The sequence below is a fragment of the Cupressus sempervirens genome, chromosome 10 (assembly GCF_028749045.1).
Source record: "Cupressus sempervirens isolate cs-2001-9-10 chromosome 10, ASM2874904v1, whole genome shotgun sequence".
NCBI lineage: Eukaryota > Viridiplantae > Streptophyta > Pinopsida > Cupressales > Cupressaceae > Cupressus > Cupressus sempervirens.
This window is the reverse complement of record NC_143127.1, coordinates 669848516-669873232: the sequence shown is the minus strand read 5'-3', so window position 1 is coordinate 669873232 and position 24717 is coordinate 669848516. Positions and strand designations below refer to the sequence as shown.

At 34.9% G+C, this 24717-nt stretch overlaps 1 protein-coding gene across 15 annotated transcripts in view; it reads left to right on the top strand.

Moving 5' to 3' along the window:
- The window catches only part of LOC149535602 (cysteine synthase-like), a 231707-nt gene that overhangs the window by 192287 nt on the left and 14703 nt on the right, over window positions 1–24717 (top strand). For 12 of the 15 annotated variants that reach the window (XR_016356921.1, XR_016356922.1, XR_016356920.1 and 9 more), the window contains one exon: window positions 22344–22424. Coding sequence is in view for 12 of the 15 variants with exons in the window: in XM_089804231.1 (XP_089660357.1) it covers window positions 22344–22424 (81 nt within the window). In the remaining 3 variants the exon portion in view is untranslated. Of the gene's footprint in view, window positions 1–13926; window positions 14011–22343; window positions 22425–24717 lie in introns of all 15 variants that reach the window. The other 3 variants (XM_089804225.1, XM_089804227.1, XM_089804224.1) reach the window with 1 other exon arrangement.

The following is a 24717-nucleotide window of genomic DNA, read 5'->3' as shown; positions in this document are numbered from 1 at the left end:
TGCAGAGGAGATCACTATGCTAACAAATGCCCTGTTAAGACCACCCTGACCACTCCTTCCACCTCAACAACATATTTACTAGCAAAGGACTGACACAACACTTGATAATTGGTAGGCAGAACAACAGATAGGCCTGATGAAAACTTTGGGTAAGATCTACGGAAACCCTATTTCTATATTAATTGATATTGGAGCGTTTGAATGCTTTATATCTAAACTATTAAGTAGACTTCCAAAGAGATCTAGTTTTATGACAAAACCATGGACAATCAAGTGTGCAAACCAATCAAGGGCTAAGGTAGATCAGTGTCTGTTTGAGGCTTAGGTTGATTTTCCAAACTTCTACACCGAATTGAACTTGTGTGTGGCTCCTCTTGGGTCTTACGACATTATTATAGCCATTAACTAGCTTAGTGAGCATAAGGCCAAGGTTGATTGTCTTGCTAAAACTTTTGACTGTTTGGATTACCAAGGCAAACTTGTAAGCATTAAGGGAGTTATACATGAAATTAAATCAAGACAAATATTTGCCATGCAACTCAAGAAATGTGGAAAAACAGGTTGCGAGATCTTTCCAGTAAGGGTTAAAGATTTGAGAAAACCAATAGATTCCACACATGGAGACAGAGAAATTAGAGAAAAATTGAAGGAATCTTTTGAAGAGAAGTATCGTTACCTAAAGAAATTCCAGGATGTGTTTCTCGAAGAATTCGTTGGATTACCTCTATCTCGAGTGTTTGATTTTACCATAGATTTAGTACTCGAAGCAGAACTAATTTCTTAAGCTTCTTATTGGATGGCCACCACAAAATTAATGGAGTTACAATTGTAGTTTCAAGATATGTTAGATAAGAAACTCATTCGACCCACTGTTTCGTGTAACAAACGGATTTTCATAACCAAATTAAAGCACCTAATAAGCTGATTAACAAGTAACTGATTCCATTTCACATGACAATTGTGAGGCCTCGCCCCGACCCTTCATAGCCTTAGTTGTTACCTTATCATTTTGTTACTCATGACTCGAGATGTCGAGACATTTTCTGATACTTAGAACATATTATATTATTTCATGTTATGTGATGTTACTTTCAGATATATTGATGTTTGTCATTTAAAGGCTTTATGTTTATGTATGATGATGAACTAAGTAAAATGTAGGATTAACACATTGATTTTTGGAATCATTATGATTAAGAATTAAGTAGGATGAAGAAACCCTTATTGATGTATGTTTTAAATTATGTGATTCCTGGTACATATATATACATATGTACATGTGATTTTTCGGGACTACTGATGTGCGCAATGAGTGTGCAGATATTTTAGCTGAGGAAACCGACGGAGGAACAGAACTGATCTCTATGTGCTAATTTTGGAAACCTTGTTCGTAATTCAAGTATTGTACTGTGAGATGTATGTATTTTATTTCTGTTTTCAGTAAATGTTAATGTTCGTAACTATGTTTTGTTAGTGTCGCTTGACACTCGTGAATTGTTTGTGCTCCTCAGCGTGCTAGTTAGGGTTAGCTGTGTAACTCATGGACCTAAGTCGGTTTAAGTTAGTGTCAGTTTGCTAATTGAGTTCTTAATCGGGGTTAGTCATCCCTAATCTGGATTAGTGCTTAATTTGCATGTTAGAGTAGTTAGAAGGTCCTATTTTATTCCTAGATTTTGTTTGGCTCTAAACCTTTTTCCTAAGGCTTAAAACATGAAATTATTATATCCAAAGGGTATGGGTATGGGTTAGGGGTCTTTTCCAACCCCTAAGCCTTTTTTGTTGACTTTGGAGATCACTCAAAAAGTCTCATTTTACCTTTGTGCGAAAATTGCAAGTGGTTATCTTGAGTCACCTCACCTCACCTCCTCTTAGTGTTTAACCATAGTGTGGGTTGAGTTGGGAGTTTATAGACTTGTTAGTGGGTGGGTGTAGTTATTGATCCCTTTGGTGGTTGAGTTGGAGGCTTATTTAGAGGCCTTTCTTGGTCTAGTGGAGGTGGTTACCCAATCTCTACATTTAGAGAGGAGTTCTTGAAGATTGAAGCAAGGAAAGGGAAGCTCTACTCAAACTTGTTCATTGCCATTACCTCTTTGTGAAGGTTGGATTTCTCATCTCCCTTGTTCAGATTTTATTCTTGTTTCATGCTTATGCTACCTTATTGTTGTTTCAATGTTTGTATGGTTGTGGGTATGTTGGGAAGCTTTGAAAACCATGTTATTTTTGGATGATTTCCTTTCATGTTTATGTTTGCAATTTTGAGAGTTTTCTTGCATGGGTGTTTTGGTATTACTCACCCTTGGAGAGGGCAGAAGTGACCAATTTTGGGAAAGGTCTGTTTAGTCGGACTCCAACGAGTGTAGAGTCTCTTCTCAGGATGAGAAGAGGGAGAAAGGGTAGGGTGTTATGGGCCCCTACCTGTCAGCACAAACCTTGTATGATTATGGCATGTTGAAATGGAAGAACGGAAGTTCTTGGTATATAGCCCCGAATGGGCATCTGTTTGGTGTTGTGCTTGACTTCTCCTAGTTGGAAGAATCCACCTTTCCCTAGTGTTGATTCATTGTGAATTTTATAGTGAAAACCTTGTATGATTATGCATGTTTGATGTGTTTCTTGGTCATGCTTGTTATCACCTGATCAGATTTTGTTTCCTCCATGATTCGTAGAAATGTGTTGCAGAATTGGAATTTGGAACCCTTGTTGAGGGTCATGAAGGAAAATTCATCTAAGTGTTGTAATTTAGGATTGAAATCCTATGTAATTTGTATCTCAAAACTTTTTTGGATTGGCAACGAAGCCGTGTTTTCTTCCTGATTCTTTTCCGGCTGAGCCCTTGAATCAGGTTTGCCAATAAAATTGGTGTTTGATTATTATTGCTTGTCATGTGGTTTAATTGTAAAATTTAATTTTTATGGATGCTCATCAAAATAGGATGAATAATAGATAAAGGAAAAGATTATGGGAATCTCCTTGGATTGTTCTCATGTGATTTCAAAAAAATAAATTTGTATATATAGGTGAGAAAATAAAATCATAGATAATGTCTTGAATTGTGATGTTTCAAGTTTTTTTTAATTTGTTAATGAAGAGAAATTTGATATGATGAAACTTCCAAGTTGATGTATAAGTATTGGATGAATTAGGATTCCTAATTTGAGAACTCAAATTATCTCTTCTTTGTTAAATTTCCTTATGAACAAATCAATTGGACTAAGAGATTATTTATCTCCTTGAATTTTTAAAGCATGAACACACACCTTGAATATAGTACGATTGATAAAACTTAGATTATTGGAGAGAAGGAGTAATTATAAACCTTGTTTTCATCCTTGTTAGTATGTTGTTAGGATCCATGTAATCCTTTTTGGAGAATGTACTCTTAAGATAATATAAATATAGCAAAAGTAATATGCCAACACTTAGTCTAAAATGGGCTTCAAAAAAAAAAATTGCATCTCCAGGAGTGAAAAACCTCTCTGGAAAATACATGGAGAAAATTTAATTCCCTCTTTTGCCACAGAGAATATTCTCTGTAAAATTCCTTTGTCTTACAATTAAAATCTAATATTAATTCATATAAAAAAAATATATAAATCAATTACCTTTGAAAATTGAAAGTAATTCAATACATGGTTGTTGTTAATCTTCAACCACAAAACTTTTTGCATTAATGTTCTTTTCCAATCCCTATGTTGGGCGCAGCTCTTGTATGAGGCTTGATAAGATCTTTAAATTTATTTGGAAGCAAAGTCAGAGACGTCAGTCCATGGTGACGTCATCCTGTGTACTCCACCTTTTGACTTGTGCAGGGGTCGATTTTCTCCTTTGGGAAAGCGCTGAGTTCTTTGTTTTATGTTGGAAGCTTTTGTGGGTTTAACGTGGGTAGTTGGGAATGGGGTCTTGTCTCATTTGTAAGTTATTGCCTTTTCCCATTGGTCGTCCGTACCCTCTGCTGTGGTCAGCGCTTGGAATGCGCACAGGATTTGAGTGGTTCACGTGACTTGGTGGGAGTAAGGTAGGATGTGTGGGGAAATAGAGTAGGGTTCTAGGTTGGTTTAGATGTTAGAGTGATGTTAGCATAGGGGGATGTAGGGTTAGTATAGGTTAGTTTGTATAGGTTAGTGTTTAGTTTAAATTATGTTATGATATGTTAGTTTAGGATAATTTCTATGTTTGGTTGAGTTGTTTTATTGGGATTTAATTAGTTTAGTTTAGATTTTGTTAGAAGTCATTTCTAGTTTTATGATAGTTAGCTCATTTTAAATTTAGTATAGTATAAGTTATTTTCTTGCTAGTTACTTTGTATTATTTGTTAATAGTTTTAGCAAGTTAGTTGTAAATTAAGTTAGTTTAGTATTAAATTATTTTAAAATATAATATAGTTGGATTTTAATTTAGTTAGTATTTTTATATATAGTTTTTATTTTAGTGATCTTTAAATTTTGGTATTTGTTTTATGATTGTATTAGCATTATATCAAAAAGTTTAGTTTTGTTATGAATTAAGTATCATGATTAATTAATATTAATTTATAGGTTCCATCATCTTTTAAATTAGTGTAACTTTAGTTCTATACTAATATGTTTTTTTTTACTAGTCTAAATGTATTATCGAGTTAATTTTTAGTAGTTTTTTGATAGTTAATGATTATGTTAAAGTAGTCGAAATATTTAAAGTTAATAAATTTTATATATACATTATGTTTTAATTCTAGTTAATTGTTTTTCTTATAGTTACTTTTCAATATCGATTTAATTGTCAAGCGATAATTGTCTTAAGAGATTTATAATTGAACTTGATCTAGTTGAAATTGATTAAAATTTTTCTTTTATAGTGTTAAGTTCATATGAGATGAAAGATGCTATGTAATAAATGTTCAATCTATCTTTAATTATAATGTTATAAAGGAAATTTTAAATTTATTGTTTTAAGATTAATATGAAACGAAGGAAACATCGATATCATTTTTATATCAAGAACTTCAGTTTAACAATGTATTCCTCCACAAGAGTTTATAAACCTATGATGTAATGAAATGAATCTTTTCTTGTAATGCGATCGCAAACTTATCAACTTGAGCATTATAATAATTAATATTTTTCAAAAAAAAAAAAAAAAAAAAAAAGTTCGTGTTTTTGCCCTCATAGTTTGGGCATGACAACAATGATCTCTATTAACTAAATATTAATAACCATGATTAAATAATCTGATTACTAATCTAGCTGTATTTCATGTTCAACTGACATAAGGAATAATAAATGAACACATTTCTAATTGTTAACATATTCAGTTGAAAATAAAAGAACGTCTATCCATTAATATATTCATTCAATTTATGCTTTTAGAAAACTATCTATTTACTCTCCTATGGAATAGAAACATATAGGAATAATGGAGGAATCCCTTTGTCATGTTGTTCAAGCCTCGACATTGGTGAGAGGAGAAGCATTGACATAGGCTTAATCTCCCAACCTTGGACCATACTTACCCCTACACATCCTAACTTAATAGAACAACCCTCTCTACCTCGAGATCAGGCTTGGGATGTTCTTATTTCCAGCCATCCGAGCTACCCAATGGTTTGAGTGCCCCATCGGTCATTTCTAGATAACTGATGCTTATGGACAAACAAAAAGATCTCATGATTGACACATATGCCTTTAACTACCTTGGCCAAGGACTTCAATTTGGGTTCATAAACTCGATCTCCACCACTCGACTTGACAACATATTTCATTATCAGGACATGCATGAGCTATTATGTGTTTTTATTACATAGTTATCTGATGTCATTCTTGTTTCTTTCAGGTTATCTTCACCTTTTCACCATTCATGGCTTCTTTGCCTGTGAATCCTAGGTGCTTGAGAGATTATATCCATTCTATTTTATTTACACCTCTTCACCATTCATGGCTTCTTTGCCGGTGAATCCCTCAATGTTTGAGCATTATGACATTATTTACACCTCTGCAAAATGTTTGGAAAAATGTGATAACATAGGCATGAATATTGATTCATGGAATTCATTAAAGTTTCCATGTTTCGAATCCATAACTGAAACAATCTCAAGGTTACTTGGTAGAAAATTAGGAGGCAAGATATCGGACCCTATGAAGTTCCGACTAAGGGTGGAAGTTATGTTTTTATAATACACATTCCATTCAGACCAGTGTCTAAATCATACAACAACAACATTATCAAATGATGGTAAACATACCAAACATAGCACTAACTTTTTGGTATAATATTGAGAAAAGAAAGGAAAGAGAAGAATTTGACTAGCATCAGATTGGACATAGCAAGAATCACATGACCTACAACAAAATGATTTCTTCCTCCTGTGGCCGGAATTAATGATCACCCACGGTATATCCTTTGCTCTCTAGTCCTTTCGTTGATGGATTAAAGGGAAGAAGGAACATTTCAAGATTTCAACTTCTGAACCCATATCGTTCTGAGAACATTATCACTTAGCTTGTTAAGAGGTCGTAACAGATGGAAGAAGAGGTAGAGGCAATGTAGAAGGAAAGGAAGTTGTGTCTAACATGATTCATGATATTCTTTTTAATGGTCGGCCTTGACTTCTCGGCTACCATTGGTTATCAAGAAGGCTATTCGAATGAATCACTAATTCGAATTAAAAAAGAGAGAAATAAAGAGGGAAAAGGAGTAAGGAGTTGAAGAGTTGTAAATTTTATTTTATTATTGTTTTACGCCCTTGTATACATTCACATGTATATATTGATGAGGTGACATCATTAGATTATATAATTATAATTTATTGGTGCCATTTCATTTACATATGTGTTCGTATTTAAGGGTTTATTAAAATGATAAAATAAGGAGATTTAATATTAATTCCAAGGTATGGATTACTTTATGTTTTTTTTGTTATGTTGTTTTCCTAAATGCTCATGCGGTCCATAATGTAACTTGTGGTCAAGTCTTGATATCCTTTCCAAGGAAGTCTTAGGTCATACTTGCCGATCTTGATGATTGAACCAAATGACCATGCCTTTCCAATGATCCCGTTTAGCAATGCTTCCCCCCCTTCAGTCTTCTCCTGTAATCACCCATGAAAAACATTCTCTACAACACATTAATTCAAAATATATTGCTGGTTAGTTCAAATCGAACAATTAGGGCAAAATTTGGGATGTGTTTCCCGAAGAATTCCTCGGATTACCTCCATCCCAAGTCTTTGATTTTACCATAGATTTAGTACCTAGATCAGAACTAATTTCTCAAGCTCCTTATCAGATGACCACCACAGAATTAATGGAGTTACAATTGCAGTTGCAGGATATGTTAGATAAGAAACTCATTTGACCCGGTGTTTCACCTTGGGGAGCCCCAATATTGTTCGTCAGGAAGAAGGATGGAACTATGAGATTATGCATAGACTATAGGATGCTCAATAAAGTCACCATTAAGAACCAATATCCACTTCCTAGAACTGAGGACCTCTTTGATCAAATGAAAGGCGCTATAGTATTCTCGAAGATTGATTTAAGGTCGGGATATCACCAGCTCTAGATCAAGGATGAAGACATTCACAAGACTGCATTTAGAACTAGATATGAGCATTATGAGTTCATATTATTACCCTTCGGGCTAACCAATGCTCTGGCAACTTTCATGAATTTGATGAACAACATATTTCAAGATTGTTTTGATAAGTTTGTATTAGTCATAGATGATAGCCTAATCTACTCTAAAAATGAAAAAGAACATCAATAGCATCTAGTGAATTGGACGTAGTGAATGTTGCTATTTCACCCTAAAACCCTTGTTTTTAGGGTTGGATGTAGATTTCCTGTTACAAACAAGGTGGGGGCCTAAAACTTGAAAAATCCTTTAGATTTTCCAAAAGGGTGCCTGAATCTATAGTTTGTTTGGGGTCTTGTTTGGGAATGATTTGAACTGAGGCCTAAAACCTCAAGTAGGAGGGCTAATTGAATTAGGCCCAAAAGAGCAATTTGATTGTTTGGTTAAGATTGGTTGGAGACCTTATTGGTCTTAGGTCCATAACGCTGTAGTGATACATATACTTCATGGAGAAGTCCCTCACTCCTCATGGATAGTGTAATGGTCAATTTTGATCAGGATTCAAGATTGGCAAGAAAGTAAGAAGAATACATTTGGTGAGTTTGAGAGTTTGACTAAATGGTCGAACTTGGTGGTGAAGTGTGGGAGGATCAGAGAGCAATTCTCTAGTGGATAGGGCACCAAGGTGAACCCTAGGAGGCTTGGTGTAAGCCTAGGCAAGTCCCAGTGGAGGATAGGACTAAGGAAAGAAAACTACACCTTGAGTTACATCAAAAGTATCATAAAATCAACAAAAATACTATAAACTTCTAATCTTAGCATCATATCTATTATCAACACCAAAATATTAAAATAATATCGAGTTTAACTATCATTGTTTAGACGTTCAACAATTAGAACTTTATGCTAAGTATTAGTCATCTAATGGATTATCTAAATCTTCATCTTCTTCTTCATCAAAGGCATTAGTTGGTTCACAAACATTGTTAATGTTATTGGGATCAGTTGCACTAATGACAATCCTTTTTTTCAAAGTTGTCTGACTCTTATTACCTTTTCAGTTTACAAAGAGCTTGTTTGTTTGTAATTAACATCCTACTTGAATTTTTTTTATAAGTAGCTTGTAACTCCCTTCACATATTGAAGATGTTATTTAATGTTTCAGCTATGATTTATCACTTTACAGAGCTTCCAATTATTCAGACAGGGGTCATTATCAACATTGGATATAAAAATTTCACTAGAAGAAATCTTGAGGTCTAGTGTAATTTGATGTGATAAATGCTTGAACTTCTGCAAATTTTGTTTTGTTCTATTAAAAATCTTTATTCTAATTCTGTAATAACTTTTTTCCAAACTAAATTATAGAATGTTCCCAATGGAACTGTACCTGGTTCACACTCGCTCTACTTGGGTCTACCATGGTTAGTTCACGGTTTGACCTAGAGGAACCCACCTGCTTGGGTTCAAACCCCAGTGGAACCCAAAAGGAATCTAGGATAAGGACCAAGAACCAGTTCAAAATTCGCCTTGTTTGAAGGGCCGAGGGTAGAACTGGGTAATTAAGAACATAACAATAGGCATTGTATGCCAACTACACCATCACCCCTAAAAGAAAAAGTTGTCTTCTAGATGACAAGTGTCCCTCAAGTAATATTTGAGGAGACTATTTAAAAGAGTTGAGATAATGACTTGTACTTTGCAAACTCAACCTTGTATTATACTTAGAGAATAAAATGGGGGTCTAAGGGCGATGCCCCTAGTAGAGTTAAGGGGCAGCTCAAAAATCCATGATACACATCATTTTCTTGAGTTTTTAAGATTGCAAAAACAAGGGCAATAAAGCTCAAAAATAGATATTTTGCAGTGTTAAGCCAACATGTGATGCCAAAATTCTGGTCAAGTAGTACTATCCACTTCAGAATTGATCATTGTATGGAATTATAATTTGTCCATATCAATCTCAATGGAGTTTTCCTATGTATCCAAATGCCATACTAATGAGAGAATTGTGGAGTGTCTAGTGTTTGTGTTGCCCGCATGGACAAATGATATTCAGAGGGTCCAATGACGTACAAAACCATTCAAGGCCACCATTGTATTTCCAGTACGGAAGAATGATTCTTGAATAATTGTACGATGCATGACATAATAAAGCTTCCCTGTTACTGTTGATGTTATACAACTGATTGGAGCACTCATATTGGGTACTTTTTGAAGGCACTTACAACTATTTTGAGGGTCTGTATGTGTTACCTCGCATTTGAAATTTGACCAAATTCAAACCTTTAGCCTTCATTAATGCTCTCCATGCTTACACTATATGCATCAGATTCTCAATGTCCCTTCATTGTGTGAGTACCTTTCCCGTTAGAACTATAAGAGTACTTGGATCAGTACTTTGTGGTTCTTATTAACAAAGGTAAAGGCAGAAAAATACACTCACAATGCATCATTAAAGGGTCACTAAAGGGCCAAGGATGGCATAAGAGATGAAAGAGTAGTACAACCATCTCTATGTGTTTTCAAAGAAGAATTGAAAGGTCCCATAGATGTGTAGTGTAATAGGTAAGGGGAAATAAAGTGCAAAATGAAGATCACTACCACAATTAACCACTATAATGATGGTCTTTCTTCATTGGTCTGTGCAATTCCCTACATTAATGTAGATTATGTTTTCTTGCCCTACCCCTAATTAGGGTTGATGTGGCAAAAGCCGAGCTATCAGCTATTGTTTTGATTTGATCCACACATAATCGAGGACCTATATAAATGCATCATTACTCATTTGTAAGTAGTGGACATTTTAGATTGTTACTAAGAGCTATGAAGATAATAGAAATTTGTGTTTGTTGGTTTCATGGTGATTGCGTGATAAATTTTAGTGCTTGCATTGTTTCATAGTTCCCTCAGTTAGATTAGATTGGTTAGATAAAGTGTTGGGAGTTCATTGGAGAACACAATGGTGTTTTGATGAATCCCATGGTTCATACTTTTGAGAATTTATTAATTGTAAGTTGTGCAAAGTCATCCCGAATCTCACCTTTATGTATGCTTAACTTCTATCATTCAATGTACATTGGTCGTTTTGATGGTGTTGTGATATGAAAATCATTTGCATAACCCCCTGAAGTTTGCACTAGTCCTGCATACTTGTTTAACTTGGCGAATTGGAGCTTGGTTATTCTTGAATTTTTCCATCAAAGTGATCCGCATATTTTTGAATCCCCCCCAGCACAAAACAAAGAAAATGAGTACTTCATTGCAACATGATTTGATAGCTTCCACATCAAGAACAATCATAAATCAACCTCAATATGCAAAAGTAAGGCCCCTCGTGATTAACAACATACACATGATTTGATCAAGAGAGGATATGATATCTTGAAATTTTGTTCTATTGTTGTTGACTCATAACACCCACATCAAACCTACCTTCAATATTATTGCTATTGTCTATCGTATTCTTCCCTTGGAGGATGTCTTTTTTTCACTCTCGATGTCCATCAATTGATTATAGGAATCAACATAGAAGGACAAAGGTACCACCTTCATCTTTTTGTATAACGAGGGAATTAGCACCATCGATAAACCACCTCTTCTTCAACCTTTAGTCTGGCTGATTCTTCAAATTTGTTGATTTATGATAGCTTCGGTCAGATTATTGCAGATCTATTTGCACATATATATGTGAAAGTATGTTTCACATACATATCTCTGTCATAACAAGTCTGAAAATATACCAGCTTCATATCTAACTAAGTTGAATCATGTGCATAATATACATATTCAATATCTTGTACATGGATCGGTTATATTGGATTTAGTTAGTTAGTGAATGCTAACTAATCGTGACATTTCACTATTAAGAGCCATGACCGATCCTAAAGTTTGTATTGAATATAATATATATATGCTTTAGATGATGGGAAGATACACATCGAAATCAATAAATGTGATATACTTCCTACAGTTTGAAGCTCATCATATTTGCATAAGTATACTTATCATCTTAAAGAACTATCCTATATTAACAAGGTATCAGAGCAAAATTTGGGAGAGATAAAAGTTACAGTGGGATAGTCAATTGTTAGGTTTAAAGAATTTGAGTTGTCCTATATAGAAATAACTTCATGAAGCAATAATGAAAGAAGGGCATTAACATTATGGGAAGTATCTCAGCGACTTATTGAAAATGTAATATTAGAGCCACTCGATCTTAAGGGTCTTTCAAAGGACTAAAGTTGAATAAGAACTGAATTGCTGATAAACTTGAAATTATTATTAATATTTGGAGCACATGTGGTGAGACAAGGAAGTGAGAGCACATGTCCCAAGTTTCAGATCTCCTGCATGGTGTTGTGAGATCAGTGTTTGGATGTGTACTTGTGTAGGTCATAGTATAGGATGGAAAGCATCAATGATGAATCAGATGTCTATGTCACTCATGAATGTATATGCAATGCTTCTTCACTCTTTGCATGGATGTCTTAGATCCTTATCATCTGTGGCACATTTTGGGACCACTTGTAGCTCCCATTCCATGTTCAGGTTGTTGAACACTACAAGACTCGGGTGAGTTAGGCAATCAATTAATAATGTTGTGCTAGATGCAAAACATGCTCAACATTTTTGTTGTTTGCGCTTCAATGTTGCTGAGTGTTGGAGGGAGATAAGATGGACAATGCCGAGAAGAGATATTGGAGAGTCTTTGATGTCAATGCTAATGGGCACCACAACTTAGGATTGTCAGAATGCCGATGGTTGATTAATGTCAGTGCTCAAGTCAGCACCAAATGTGGGCAATGTCGATGTTTGATGTTTGATGTTTGTTCTTGCATTGCAGATTAATCAAAGTTTGGATCACATGATGCTTGAATATGGCTGCTTCAAGGAAATGTCACTTGATGTGTTTAATCTGCTGATGCAATGTTCTAGGAACATTTTGCATGTTAAATGTCGAGTACAATCAACATCGAGTTGTATGCAGGGTAATGCTTCGTCATGCCTATGCCTTTTGTTCAGCAAAAGTTGGTCAGAGAGATTTTGCAGATGAATAAAACATCTACATTAATGATTCAAAGACTCCAGATTTCAGATGATCGCTTTAAAGGCACACTAGAATATACTCAACACTCCCTATTTAAAGATGAGAATAGGCAACGAACATAGTAGATGCTTGTAGATGATGCAAATTTAAGAGAAATACCCATCTTTCCAAGCGCTTGGTGAGTGGACTTTAGGGATGACACGACAACGCTGAGCTAGAGATGTATTGTTGGGTTTTGATGGATCTATATGCTATTGGGGGACTTGGCTTATTGGGTGGATGTGCGATGCTATGACAAAGCTTTGCAATAATTGTCTTCTCTGGATTGAAGATAAAGATTCATGGTGGCTTGGTGCAGAGAGCTCAACCATGATAAGGATGCTACCTATGTGACTTAGTTGATCATTTGGAGTAGATTGGGTGGTTACCACGGGAGATATAAAGTAATAAGGTTTGCATCAAATCAACCAAATCTCTTGATTAATATTTCTCTTGTGATTTGATTGATTGCATTTGTACTTACTAAGAAATCACCATAACATATGAGGCGATCATTGTTGGGTAGTGTGAGTAGTCAACTAAACAATTATCATTATGTGAGATTACAAAATCATAATCAGAAGAAACAAATTCATTGTTCAATATTGTTGTCCAATCTGCAAACTTAGTGTTAGAGAGGTTGCAGGAAAGGACTTACATCAAGCCGACTAGCTTGGAGGAGTAGGAAATGAAACTAAGACAATTCTTGAAGAAGTGTCGGAGGATAAGTTTGTTACAAAATCACAAGGTCTTGTGGCCAGGAATGAGGAAGAAGTCATTGTTGTAACTTTGGGGGCATCTGGGATCTTGCATTCTAACACCCTCGTTCATTTGAAGGCCCAAAGATATAATTTTTTGCAGGCACTATACTTATGAGGCCTATGCGAAGTTCAAGAAGATGTATCCAAAAATTTTATAGTACATAGGAAGTGAATGTTACATCCCAAATTTTGCTCTAATTTTTAATTGGATCATAATTATTGGTTTAAGGAATTGTTTCTTTCTGTGATCATGTGAAATGAGTTAGTTATTAATATACGTTTTATCAACTATTAACAGATTATTTCTCTTCTTGATCATGTGAACGAGTTATTTATATACGTTGTACCAACTGATAACGAATTATTTCCCTTCATGATCATGTGAAATGAGTTAGTTATTATAAACGTTGATGAAATAACCAATAACCTATAACTGTTATTTGATGATTAGCAGTTTGATTTGAATTATCGATCAATATATTTTTGAATTAATGTGTTGGCGAGAATGTTTTGCTTGGGTGATTGCAGGAGAAGACTGAAGAGAGTGGAAGCATTGCTAAACAGGATCATCGGAATGGGATGGTGGTTTGGTTTAGTCATCAGGATTGGCAGGTATGATCGAGGACACCCTTGGAAAGGATACAAAGACTTGACCACAGGTTACGTTATGGGACCGCATGAGCTATTTGAAAAACAATATAATAAAAACATAAAATAATCTAAATTAAAATATAATTCATACCTTCAGAGATTTAATATTAAATCTTCTTATTTTATCATTATGATAAACACTTAAATACGAACACATAAATATAAAAATGAAATGGCACCAATAAATTATAATAATATAATCTAATGATGTCACCTTATCAATATACATACATAAATGTACACAAGAGCATACAATAATAAAATAAAAGATTAAACTCTTCAATTCGTCCTCATTTGTTTTGCCGCTTTAATTTTTTTCAAAATCGAATTCTTGTTGCATTCGAATAATCATCTTGAAAATTGATAGAAGCCGAGGAGTCTCGGCTAAGTTTTAAGAAGCCATGATCGAATTAGGTGGATATACCTCCTTCTATCTCCTGTTCTCTCCTATCTCCATATGTCTGCGTTTCATATTGAGTTCTCAGCGGAATACCCTTCCTTATTGATACCTTGAATCCCGGCTCTTCTTCCAATATTGCCGACGAATTAAAGTCTGGAATTAGTCTTAGGTTAGTGGGTGGACAAGAGACTTGGCTAGAGCAAGAAAGATACAATGAAGTCACAGGGCACGATTTGCGATATTGTTTTCCTCTTTTTTGTTTTCAAAGATAAGCCGATTAGAATGGATTTTCTAAAATTGCAAGAATGAATACCATAGAAACAATGTAAATCATGAATCAATTTTACTGAGTTTAATATCCATCTCAGTAGATACATAATGATAGGTTGAGAATAAATTAAATATGATTTCCAAATCTTATTTTTCTTTTCTTTCTCATTCGAGTATCCAACGACAGCCAGCTAGACTTGTTAAGTAGAGATCAATCTATAATACTAGCTGTTTGTAATCTGAGGTTTATATGAGATCATTCTTCAAGTACTCCTAAGTATATATCATTTATGAATTACTTGGTAGTTGTGTTAAACTTGATTGATTATATGAAACCACATCATTGCACATGCTTTAATAAAATTTCCAAGCATATTCAGAACACTTTTAACACTGAGGAATTCACTTGGCAAAGAAGCCATAGAATTGGTGTAGAGGTGTATAACAAAATTAGAATGTTCATAATCATGCGGACACCGAGGAATTCACTCGACAGAGAAGCCAATGAATGGTGAAGGGGTAGAAATAAACTTGCAGAAACAATAATGAAATCAGATTGGAATAATAAATAATTAATAGCTCATGCATGGCCCGGTAATGGAATCTGTTGTCAAGTTGAGTGGTGGTGATTGGGTTCATGAACCCAACTGATATCCTTGGCCAAGGTGGTTATAGGCATATGTGCCAATCATGAGATCATTTTGTTTGTCCATAGACGTTAGTTATATAGGTATAATTGATGGGGCACTCAAACCACTGGGTAGCTCGGTTAAGAACATCCCAAGGGCGATCCCGAGGTAAGGAGGGCCGTTCTATTAAGTTAGGATGTTTGGGGATAAGCATGGTCCGAGGTTGGGAGGTTAAGCCTATGTCAATTCTTCTCCTCTCACCAATGCCGAGGCTTGAACAATAAGATAAAGGGATTCCTCTGCTATTTCTGTATGTTTCTTTTGCACTCACCTTTAATTCTTAGAAGAATAATTAAATAGTTTAGTTCACTAATAGCATAATTTGAATGAATATATTAGTTGATATAGAAGTTAGACGTTACTTTATTTTCAGCTGAATATGTTATCAGTTAGAAATGGTTAAAATGTTAGCAATGTATTTATTTATTTATCTCATTATATCAGCTGAACATGAATTACAGTTAGTACCTATCATAGTTAGTGAAAGTCATTGTCATGTGAAATGGAATCAGTTACTTATTAAATCAGATTATTAGGTGTTTTAAATTGGTTATGAAAATTCATTTGTTACATTGAATGAGATCAGAAATGATGATTATGGGTTATCTAGAAAGGACTGAAAAGACTTTGAAGGGTTACTTGGCTTATTGTGGATTTGGACTCTTTTCTTACCTTAAGCAGCTTGAGCATTGGGAATCTTATTCATTTGGTTTTATCAACAATATCTACAAACTTGAGTTCACATGCACTAATTTAGCTGCCTAAGGAAGGTATTGTGGAGCATGATATTAGTGATAGGATAATAGATTATCTTAGTATTCCTCAGAGTGAGTACACTATGGTATTCACTTTAGTAGAGGCTCTGGTTTGAATCTTCTCGCAAAAACCTATCCATTTTATCGAGATAGGAGATTGCTAACTATGTATGACTATAAAAGTGAATCAATTAATTGGATGGCACAAACTTTAAGGGAATGAGCCTCGTGATTGTGACATTTACACTGAAACAAAACTTGCTCCTTCAACTCCTTACACTCAACTCTTCAGTGAAGTTATTCTTCTAGTAGTGAGAATAGCTGCTACAAATTCCTAGGAGCCTAGGGACCCTAAACCTATGCTACATTTTTTTTTGGAAACTTGGGAGAAATTGCTACCAACTTCAATACTTGGTATCCAACCATCTGTTATAGGTTGGGGATTGTGCTTCATGCCTGGAATGCAAGTGAAGCATCTACATATGCAATTTTATCGCCTTGGAAAATTGTATTTGACCCAGCTAGTTAGGAGCAACTAATTGGCCATTTTATATTACCTAATCTGATGTCATTTTTTACAAGAATTCTTAATCAATCTAGCTAATCAGCAACTAGACCAATTCAACTGAGTTATGATTTGGACATCTGCTATTTCCATATACCATATGGCTAAACCGTTGGAGGCTACATCTTTCAAAGAGGCAACAGTCAGGATCTTGATCATACTGATTTAGAGGGAGCCTAAGTAGCAAAGGGAACGTGCAAACTCTTGTAGTATTGTGACTGCTCAAACTCCATGTTTGGTCATCATCAGAATCAATTCTACAAAATGGAATGATTGGGAATTTTATATTGTGGGGGGAATGATAAACCAATTTTTCATTCCCATTCGAACCATTTGTAGAAGGGAGGTTTCAGAGAAATGATATCATCAGAGTTCAAATATGAACCATTTTTAGATCTTATGCATATGGACCTTCATTGGTGCAATTGATATCAAGGATATTGATGTGTAGGGATAAGAAAAAATGATGCATTGGGAATGATATTGAGGCAATTTTTTTTGCAGATGATAACATTTGGGATTATGAAATAAAGCCTAGGGGCTCTTCCATTGAGAGGGAGCATAGGGGCTCTTCCATTGAGAGGGAGCATATTGCAATAGAATTTTGTTCAAATATAAAATGATCATAGTTCTTCGAAGAGGAAGAATCAACATTCAGAGGGAGTTTGAAAATCCATCATAGGAAACCTTGGACGAGAAGCACAAAAGATTGGTGCATGTACTTGGAGCTTCAAATAGAAGTCATACTATTATAAATATTGGCTAATTACATTCACTCGTGTTACTATGAAATCAGACAAGTACATTTGTGGACAAGAAACTAGTCATATGAATAATGTTGTGATCATAACATAAAGAGTTTTTAGAAGATTTGCCAAGTGGATCTTTGATTGTAGTGATTCAAAGCCATGGAAATGGTTTCTAGAGAAGGTACATAACAAATAAAGTACGAAAGGCTAATATTATCACCAAGTCTCATATCAATGTAATGTTTGTGCATTTGGGGATTAGCTTGAAGTTGTGAAGAATAAAACCATTGCTAAGAGGGAGTCTTAGCATCAGTGATTTTTTGAAATGTACTTTATTGGATTCTTTTTGGTGAGAGAGAAGTTTCTAGTAAAGCCCTTGTTCCACCCTCTTATAGTAGTTATGATGGATCCACCCTTTGATATGGTTCATGGTGGATGTGATGTGTGTAATTCTATTACAACACCATGTGAGAGATTCTGTGGTGACTTCATGTAAATATTTTGATGTCATGTGTGTGACTCCATGACTTTGATGGGCTTGCCCCCTGTGTGCATTACAAAAAGGTGACGATCTTTCTGATAATGTACGCTTGTATTGAGCATTGTAAGGTGATGACTTTACAATGCTTACTATCATGACGAATATCATGCTGACTTGATAGTCTTAGAAATGTCTTGATAGTTAATGTCTCATGGACTTATTGGTAGATATCATACTGACTTGATATCAGTTGTATATCAATTTGTTCTTTATGAGATAATCATGGTGGATATTATGTGACGTAATATTTGTGGATATGCCATGATAACTTATGGTAGACATCGGGTGACATGATGTTAGAGCACATACAATAAACAGGATATATGAATATCATGCTGACATGATGTTCAATATACTCCTTGATACGACGAGTAAGGTGATATCTATATCTGTTCATACTTAGTTAAGCAGATTATTGTAGATCTATTTGCACATATATATATGTGTGTGTGTGTGTGTGTTGTGTTTCACATACATATCTCTGTCATAACAAGTCTGAAAATATACCAGCGTCATATATAACTAAGTTGAATCATGTACATAATATATATATTCAATATCTTGTATATGGATCGATTATATTGGATTGAGTTAGTTAGTGAATGCTAACTAATTGTGTCATTTCACTATTAAGAGTCATGACCGATCCTAATGTTTCTATTGAATATAATTAACATATATATATATATATATGCTTTCGGTGATGGGAAGATACACATGAGGTTCCATCGAGTCTTTTTTAATATCATTTCTTGAATAACTGTTTATGAAAATCCCTAGAAACTAAGGTTGTCTTTCTTATGTTTATCATTAGGTTAAAACACAAACTTGACTCTGAAGGTTATTCATATAATGTACCTCAACACTTGCACTCTGAGATTGCTATATCTTTCTCACCTAATTGAGTGCTTCAAGTCATTTCGTTTCCTTTGGGAGAGGTCATGGCTTGTGAAATTTTTAAATCATTCTTTATCATCACTGTAATTTCAGTAACTCGTAGTCAGGTTTATTACTCACGCGCCAAGCAAAAGGAAAGAAATGCAACATCGAAAGAAAGAGTGAGAAAAGAAAAGAAAAATGAAATGAAAGATCAAAGAATTGGCTTTTGGGGGTACATAAAAATATTTACTGGTGTTTGAAAGAACAATCCATAGGAAGTAGAGCAATCTACGCGTGTATTACGACAACTTTGCCAGGGCTATAGATGCCTGAGTGACAGTAGGGCAATGTCCAAGATGCTTTTTGAGTTAAGAGTGGTATATAACTTGTCATGGCCAATCTCGGGGATTCTGAGTTGTCTTGTCACGCGGGAATCAATGCATTTGCACACATTTAGGTAATCAAGGATGAAAAATGTCTTGATCCAATATATGATCCTCCACTTTTGAGTACATTCACATTCTTCCCTTGTTTGGTAATTTAAATTTTGGCATCAATCTCATTGTTGTCTTGTAGTAGTTTAAACTTAGCCTCAAACACCCTCCTGAGTGCATCGAAGATATTATGGATGAAACATCCAAGTGTATGAACAAGTTGACGACTGTAGCCTGTAGCGTTGCTGGAAACCTTCTCAGCCAATAGTCCTTGTCAATCTGATTATTTTATACCCAGATAGTCTCACACGTCTTCTAGTGCCTTCTAGGATCTTCTGATCCATTTCTCGCGAACTTTGGCAGTTTCTGCTGATACAGAATTGGACTTATTGAAGGAGTCACTAGGTTTCTCACTTGCTTGCTCCCTTGTGCATTGGAGGTAGGTGCACTATTCCAACCACTACATTGTGGTGATCTCCCTACAGTCTCGTTCATGCATGCATCATCTGCAAAATTATTCAATTGTAAGTATGGTTTACTATACATATCTTTTTGCGTGTTTGAACTATTTTAGTTTTGGTTTCTAGTAAAGTCAGCCTCATCCATTTTGAGAATTGTTTCACTTCAAAACTGCTGGTTAGTATTGAATACCAATTTTCTCATGTCTATTGTTTTGTTCTATGTTTTGTTAGGTCTCAGTGAGTTCCTAGTTTTAATAGGAAGAACATTTCTACCATATGAACTGTTCTGTTTCAAGTTGTATAAGAAAGATAAAAAATGATGCTAACGCTGTAATGGGCACCCCTGGATGTCCCAAAAAACTAAACCAATTTTCTGAAAGGAATTTTGTCAAACAGTTTGCATGCAACCTCTTATTTCTCTGTTTAATGTTTTAAACCCCTTATAACTCCGGAAATCAAATGTTTATTTGTTTGTTGTGTTTTGTGCATAGAATTGGTATCATACAACATAAACAAGAAAGAAACTACAATAATATGCAAAGTGGAAATGAACTGCTGCTAATAAAATGTTATTTTCAGAATTCATAAAACCAAATACATGGCAGATTTAACAATTCACTAATTACTTCAGCAGTATTGACATAGTACTCCAGCCCATGCTTTCGAACTTGCTGCTACAATACTTTGTCCTTCAATCAGTCCACTACCTTCGTAATACCATTCCCTCAAAGCGGCATAAGCGTCGGACAAGTAGTGAAGAAGATATGAGCAAAATACCAAATCTGCCTGTAGCCGGAAATGCAACTAAACTACCTGATAATGAAGCCAATAACAAAGAATTCCAAAGGCCAAACCCCAAGGGAATGACGTCTAGAATGTTACAAGAGAGGATAGACGTCCTCAAATGCCAAGAACGGAGCTGCAACTCACACACCAATTTCTTCTCATATTCAACCTGTCTAATGAAGCCACAAATGCTTCCTTTTATTCTATTCCCACGGGTCCCCTCAACTCATATGGGCAATGTGGGATAAAAGATGTGTAATATAAAACATATATTAAAATACCCCTTATGTCTCCTTTGGGTACACATCACCATAAAATAAATATTAAAGTAACACTTTAATATTTTACAATTAAATTAGACGTTACTTTTATAAAAGTTCAGGCATTAAAATGTATTAGTAATCGGACTCCGAATAATGCGAGTGATAGCTCATCGGAAAGCTCTCACCGAGGAGTATCGAATCCAATCACCAAAATTGACCTGCACTGTGTCCTGCCGACTTATTAAAATAGTAAGTATGTCTGAAACTGAGTAAATCAACTTCGTTTTGGCCCAAATTGGAAATGACTAGGCCAAAGCACTCCAAGATCCCATTAAACCCTTCGTTAGCCCTCGGGACTATGTAGAACAAGGCTAACGCACACACACTTGGTCAACTGCTAAAATGGGGACATTACAAATGCATGGGATAATGAAAGGTATGAAATATGATTTGTCCCATTCATTATTGATGACACTTGATGCTAATTGTAATATAGCTGATTTGTACTAATTGCTCAATTCCCAAGGAAGACTCATTGCATGTTTGAAAAGGAATATTTTTATGAACATGTACACTCCTCTGTGAATATAAAACTGTTCTTATAACTCTTGTTGGTGATACCATGTTAGGCACCTCACTCTTCATTGAAAATATTTTATATATATCCTGGTTGGCCATGCTGAATCAAATGCACCTATATGCATGTCAGTTGGTCTTAGTGTTTCCAAGCATGTTTATGTATATGTTTAACATCTTTATGTGAGTCAAATTCCTGCATGATTGCTCCAGGTGTGTGCTTGATTATGAAAGTTTTAAAAACATCAAGTAATGCCTCTCAAGTTCTCATCAGAACGTAGAATATTGAATGGCAACTCCTGCTTTGCTCATTCACAGGCATGCACACAGACATCAAAGTGCAGAACTATATCTTTAGAAATTGCCTTCTGCACTTCTGAGGGGTGCACAATGATATCTTAGTAGCAATTTTTTATCTTGAAAATTCCCCTTTATATGTGTATATCTAAACCATGGGTGTTGATTCTTAAATAATTGGAAATTCATATACTGTCTTTCGGTTACATGCCACAAAGACCAGTAAGTTTTGAATTTTGAAATTTCTGGGTGTATACGCAGCACTGCACCTATATAAGTTTTAATTGTTTTCACTTTCTTCTTTGCAGCCATTCAACTAAGCCTTAATAATCCTTTTATCTTTTTCCCTACATTTCGTGAGCTGTTTTAGAAATCATTTATTACCGATAGCAAAGATTCCAGCAAGAGAAGACAAAACCATGTAGGGAAGCAAAACAAATGTCTGCACACAATTCATTACTGTTGAAAATTGAAAGGTTTAGCTGAAAAGTCTTGACACAATATCCAAATTTCCCATGGGTGCAACAAAATCTAACCTTAAAATGATAGGTAGAAACCTTGAGGTTGAATGTTATATACCATATTTTTTGTGGGGAAATAATAAGACATGATATTTTATGTCTCTTCAGGTTGGGAACCCATCAGGCGCTGCAGCTGCTGCTGCAATCAAAGTAGCAAAAAGGAAAGAGAACACGGGCAAGTTACTCGCAGTAAGTTTTAATTGAAGTTATTTTATAAGTTTGAATGTGAGATAAAAAACTAAAATAGGTTAAAGGTAATCACAGGTAATCTGCAAATGTCTTTGTGGACTATAGAATATTGTTTCAGAATTTGATTTTTAAATGAAACATATCTTAGAATGTGTAATCACTATTTTAAAGATAAATGTCAGATTAAAAGTCTTGATATCAATAGAATCTTTCACTTTCACCTACATGATTGTTCTTGAACCAATGGTTGTTGTTTGTATTGAGTTTATTTTAATGCTAGCAAGGAAACCAAATTTTTTAACCAATGTTTTAATGGTTGGTATCCTTTCATTTGTATTTGGTACATCTTCAGAAGTATAATGCCATATCTAATGGAAAACCATCAGGAATATAAATAGTAATATGCTAACAAGAGAAAGTCAGTCACCACTCCCAACTGACCTATTTGATGTCCAGATTGACACTAGATACAGTAACTTACTAAAACTGCTCCAATATGTGTCATTCATCTTCATCAATCTGTCTGAACATTGACGACATGGGGACATTATAATCTTTCCTTCTGAAGGATTATTTTTCCTCAAGTAGCGCCAAGGCAGCTCCACAATCATTAGACTGATCCAAATCAAAATCAGGAATGTTGCCAGGGCCTAAGGTAATCTATGAGATTTGTAGCACCATTTTCTCATGCTAGTGTGAATAATGTTCTAGTCTTTTTAGTTATTTTGTAGCTAGTTCTTCACTTATCTCTCTTCACACTAGGTTAATCATTTTTAGGGCCTTTTTCACTTTATGCCACATTGGTAGTGTTTTTAGTCTCATGGTGGAATACACTATGTATAATCACCACTTGCTCTCATATGAGTATCTCATTTTTCATTGTATAATTTGAATTCTCTTGAGTTGTATCTTGTTTTGATTTCCTTCATTCATTAGTACTCTTGGGTTGAAATCTTACACGATATTAGACTAGTTATGAGTTGTAGGTTGGTATGTTTTTAAAGAAATCTGAGGGTGTATGGTTATTTTTGAAGCACATGAATATGCTTTTCTTAAATTGGAGAATCAAAAAGTTGTAGAGAAAACACTAGTTTTTGGGAAGGTTCTTGTGTTGGCTTGCCAGTTGCAGTTTTTTTTCAAACTACCTAGAGATTTTTGTGGGCTGTTTAAAATTAGGGCATTTTGGGGAAAACCAGAAAGCACCATTGCATATAGTGTTGATGTATAGCGTTTGTAAAAGTAATCAGTCATATGCAAACCTGTATCATATTGATCTGATAATCATTATTGTTGTTCTCTCTCTCTCTCTCTCTTTCTATCTCTCTCTCTCTCTCTCATGCACACACATATGTATGTATGTGTGTGTGTGTGTGTGTGTGTGTGTGTATATATATATATATATATATATCTATATATATATATATATATATATATATATATGAGTTGTTAATGATTACAATAAAGACTGCTTTGTATTGGCATTGTGTTATTGCCGATGGCAGTGATACAAATCAATGGCATTGCCGACTGCTTGTATTAAGCAGTATTGGTTTACTCCAAACTAACTATTAGTTATGCCTTCGTAGAGGCATGACCCTACGTGGCCAAAGGCCATGTAGAGTCATGACTCTACAGGTCATAACCGTTGCATACTTATATATATCAAATGCAGATCGATGAGAATGTTATCTATTCATGGCATCTCAAACCCAGCGATCTACATAATAAACATTACAAATACTTTCTAGTACTTTTCCTCTGCAATCTAATCTGCAGGATCATTGTCATATTCAGTATACAATCTATATTATCAGCAATATACAGAGAAGGAGATTCTGCATATAAGCAATTTGAAGATTACCATTATTTGAAGTACGACTTTGCCCTACTGTGGTACAAGTAAGAGTATCTATTGTTCCTATATTTATTGTAATAGTTTTATCTATCAGAGATCCACAAAAACTAACATTGTAGCAGAGCCATTTTTAATGTTCCCAATTTTAATTAATTTGGGCCCAAGTTATTTAATGTTTGTATTTAGGGGTTCTGATTGATTTAGTATATCTCGGACCTATTTTTATTTAATTGTTCCGTAGGTGTTGGTCATCGGCTATTTTTGTAAACCCTCGGGATGTTTATCCGAAGGGTATTTAAGCACGACTTGTAGGTAGTCGTAGGTAGGCTTTGGATTATATTTCTCTGTACTGCGAATTCCTCTTGGGGATTCTCTGTTGTTCGTGATTTCGGAAGTGAAAGATCTTCCCTATTTGGCTTAGTCCGGTTTCGGTGGGAT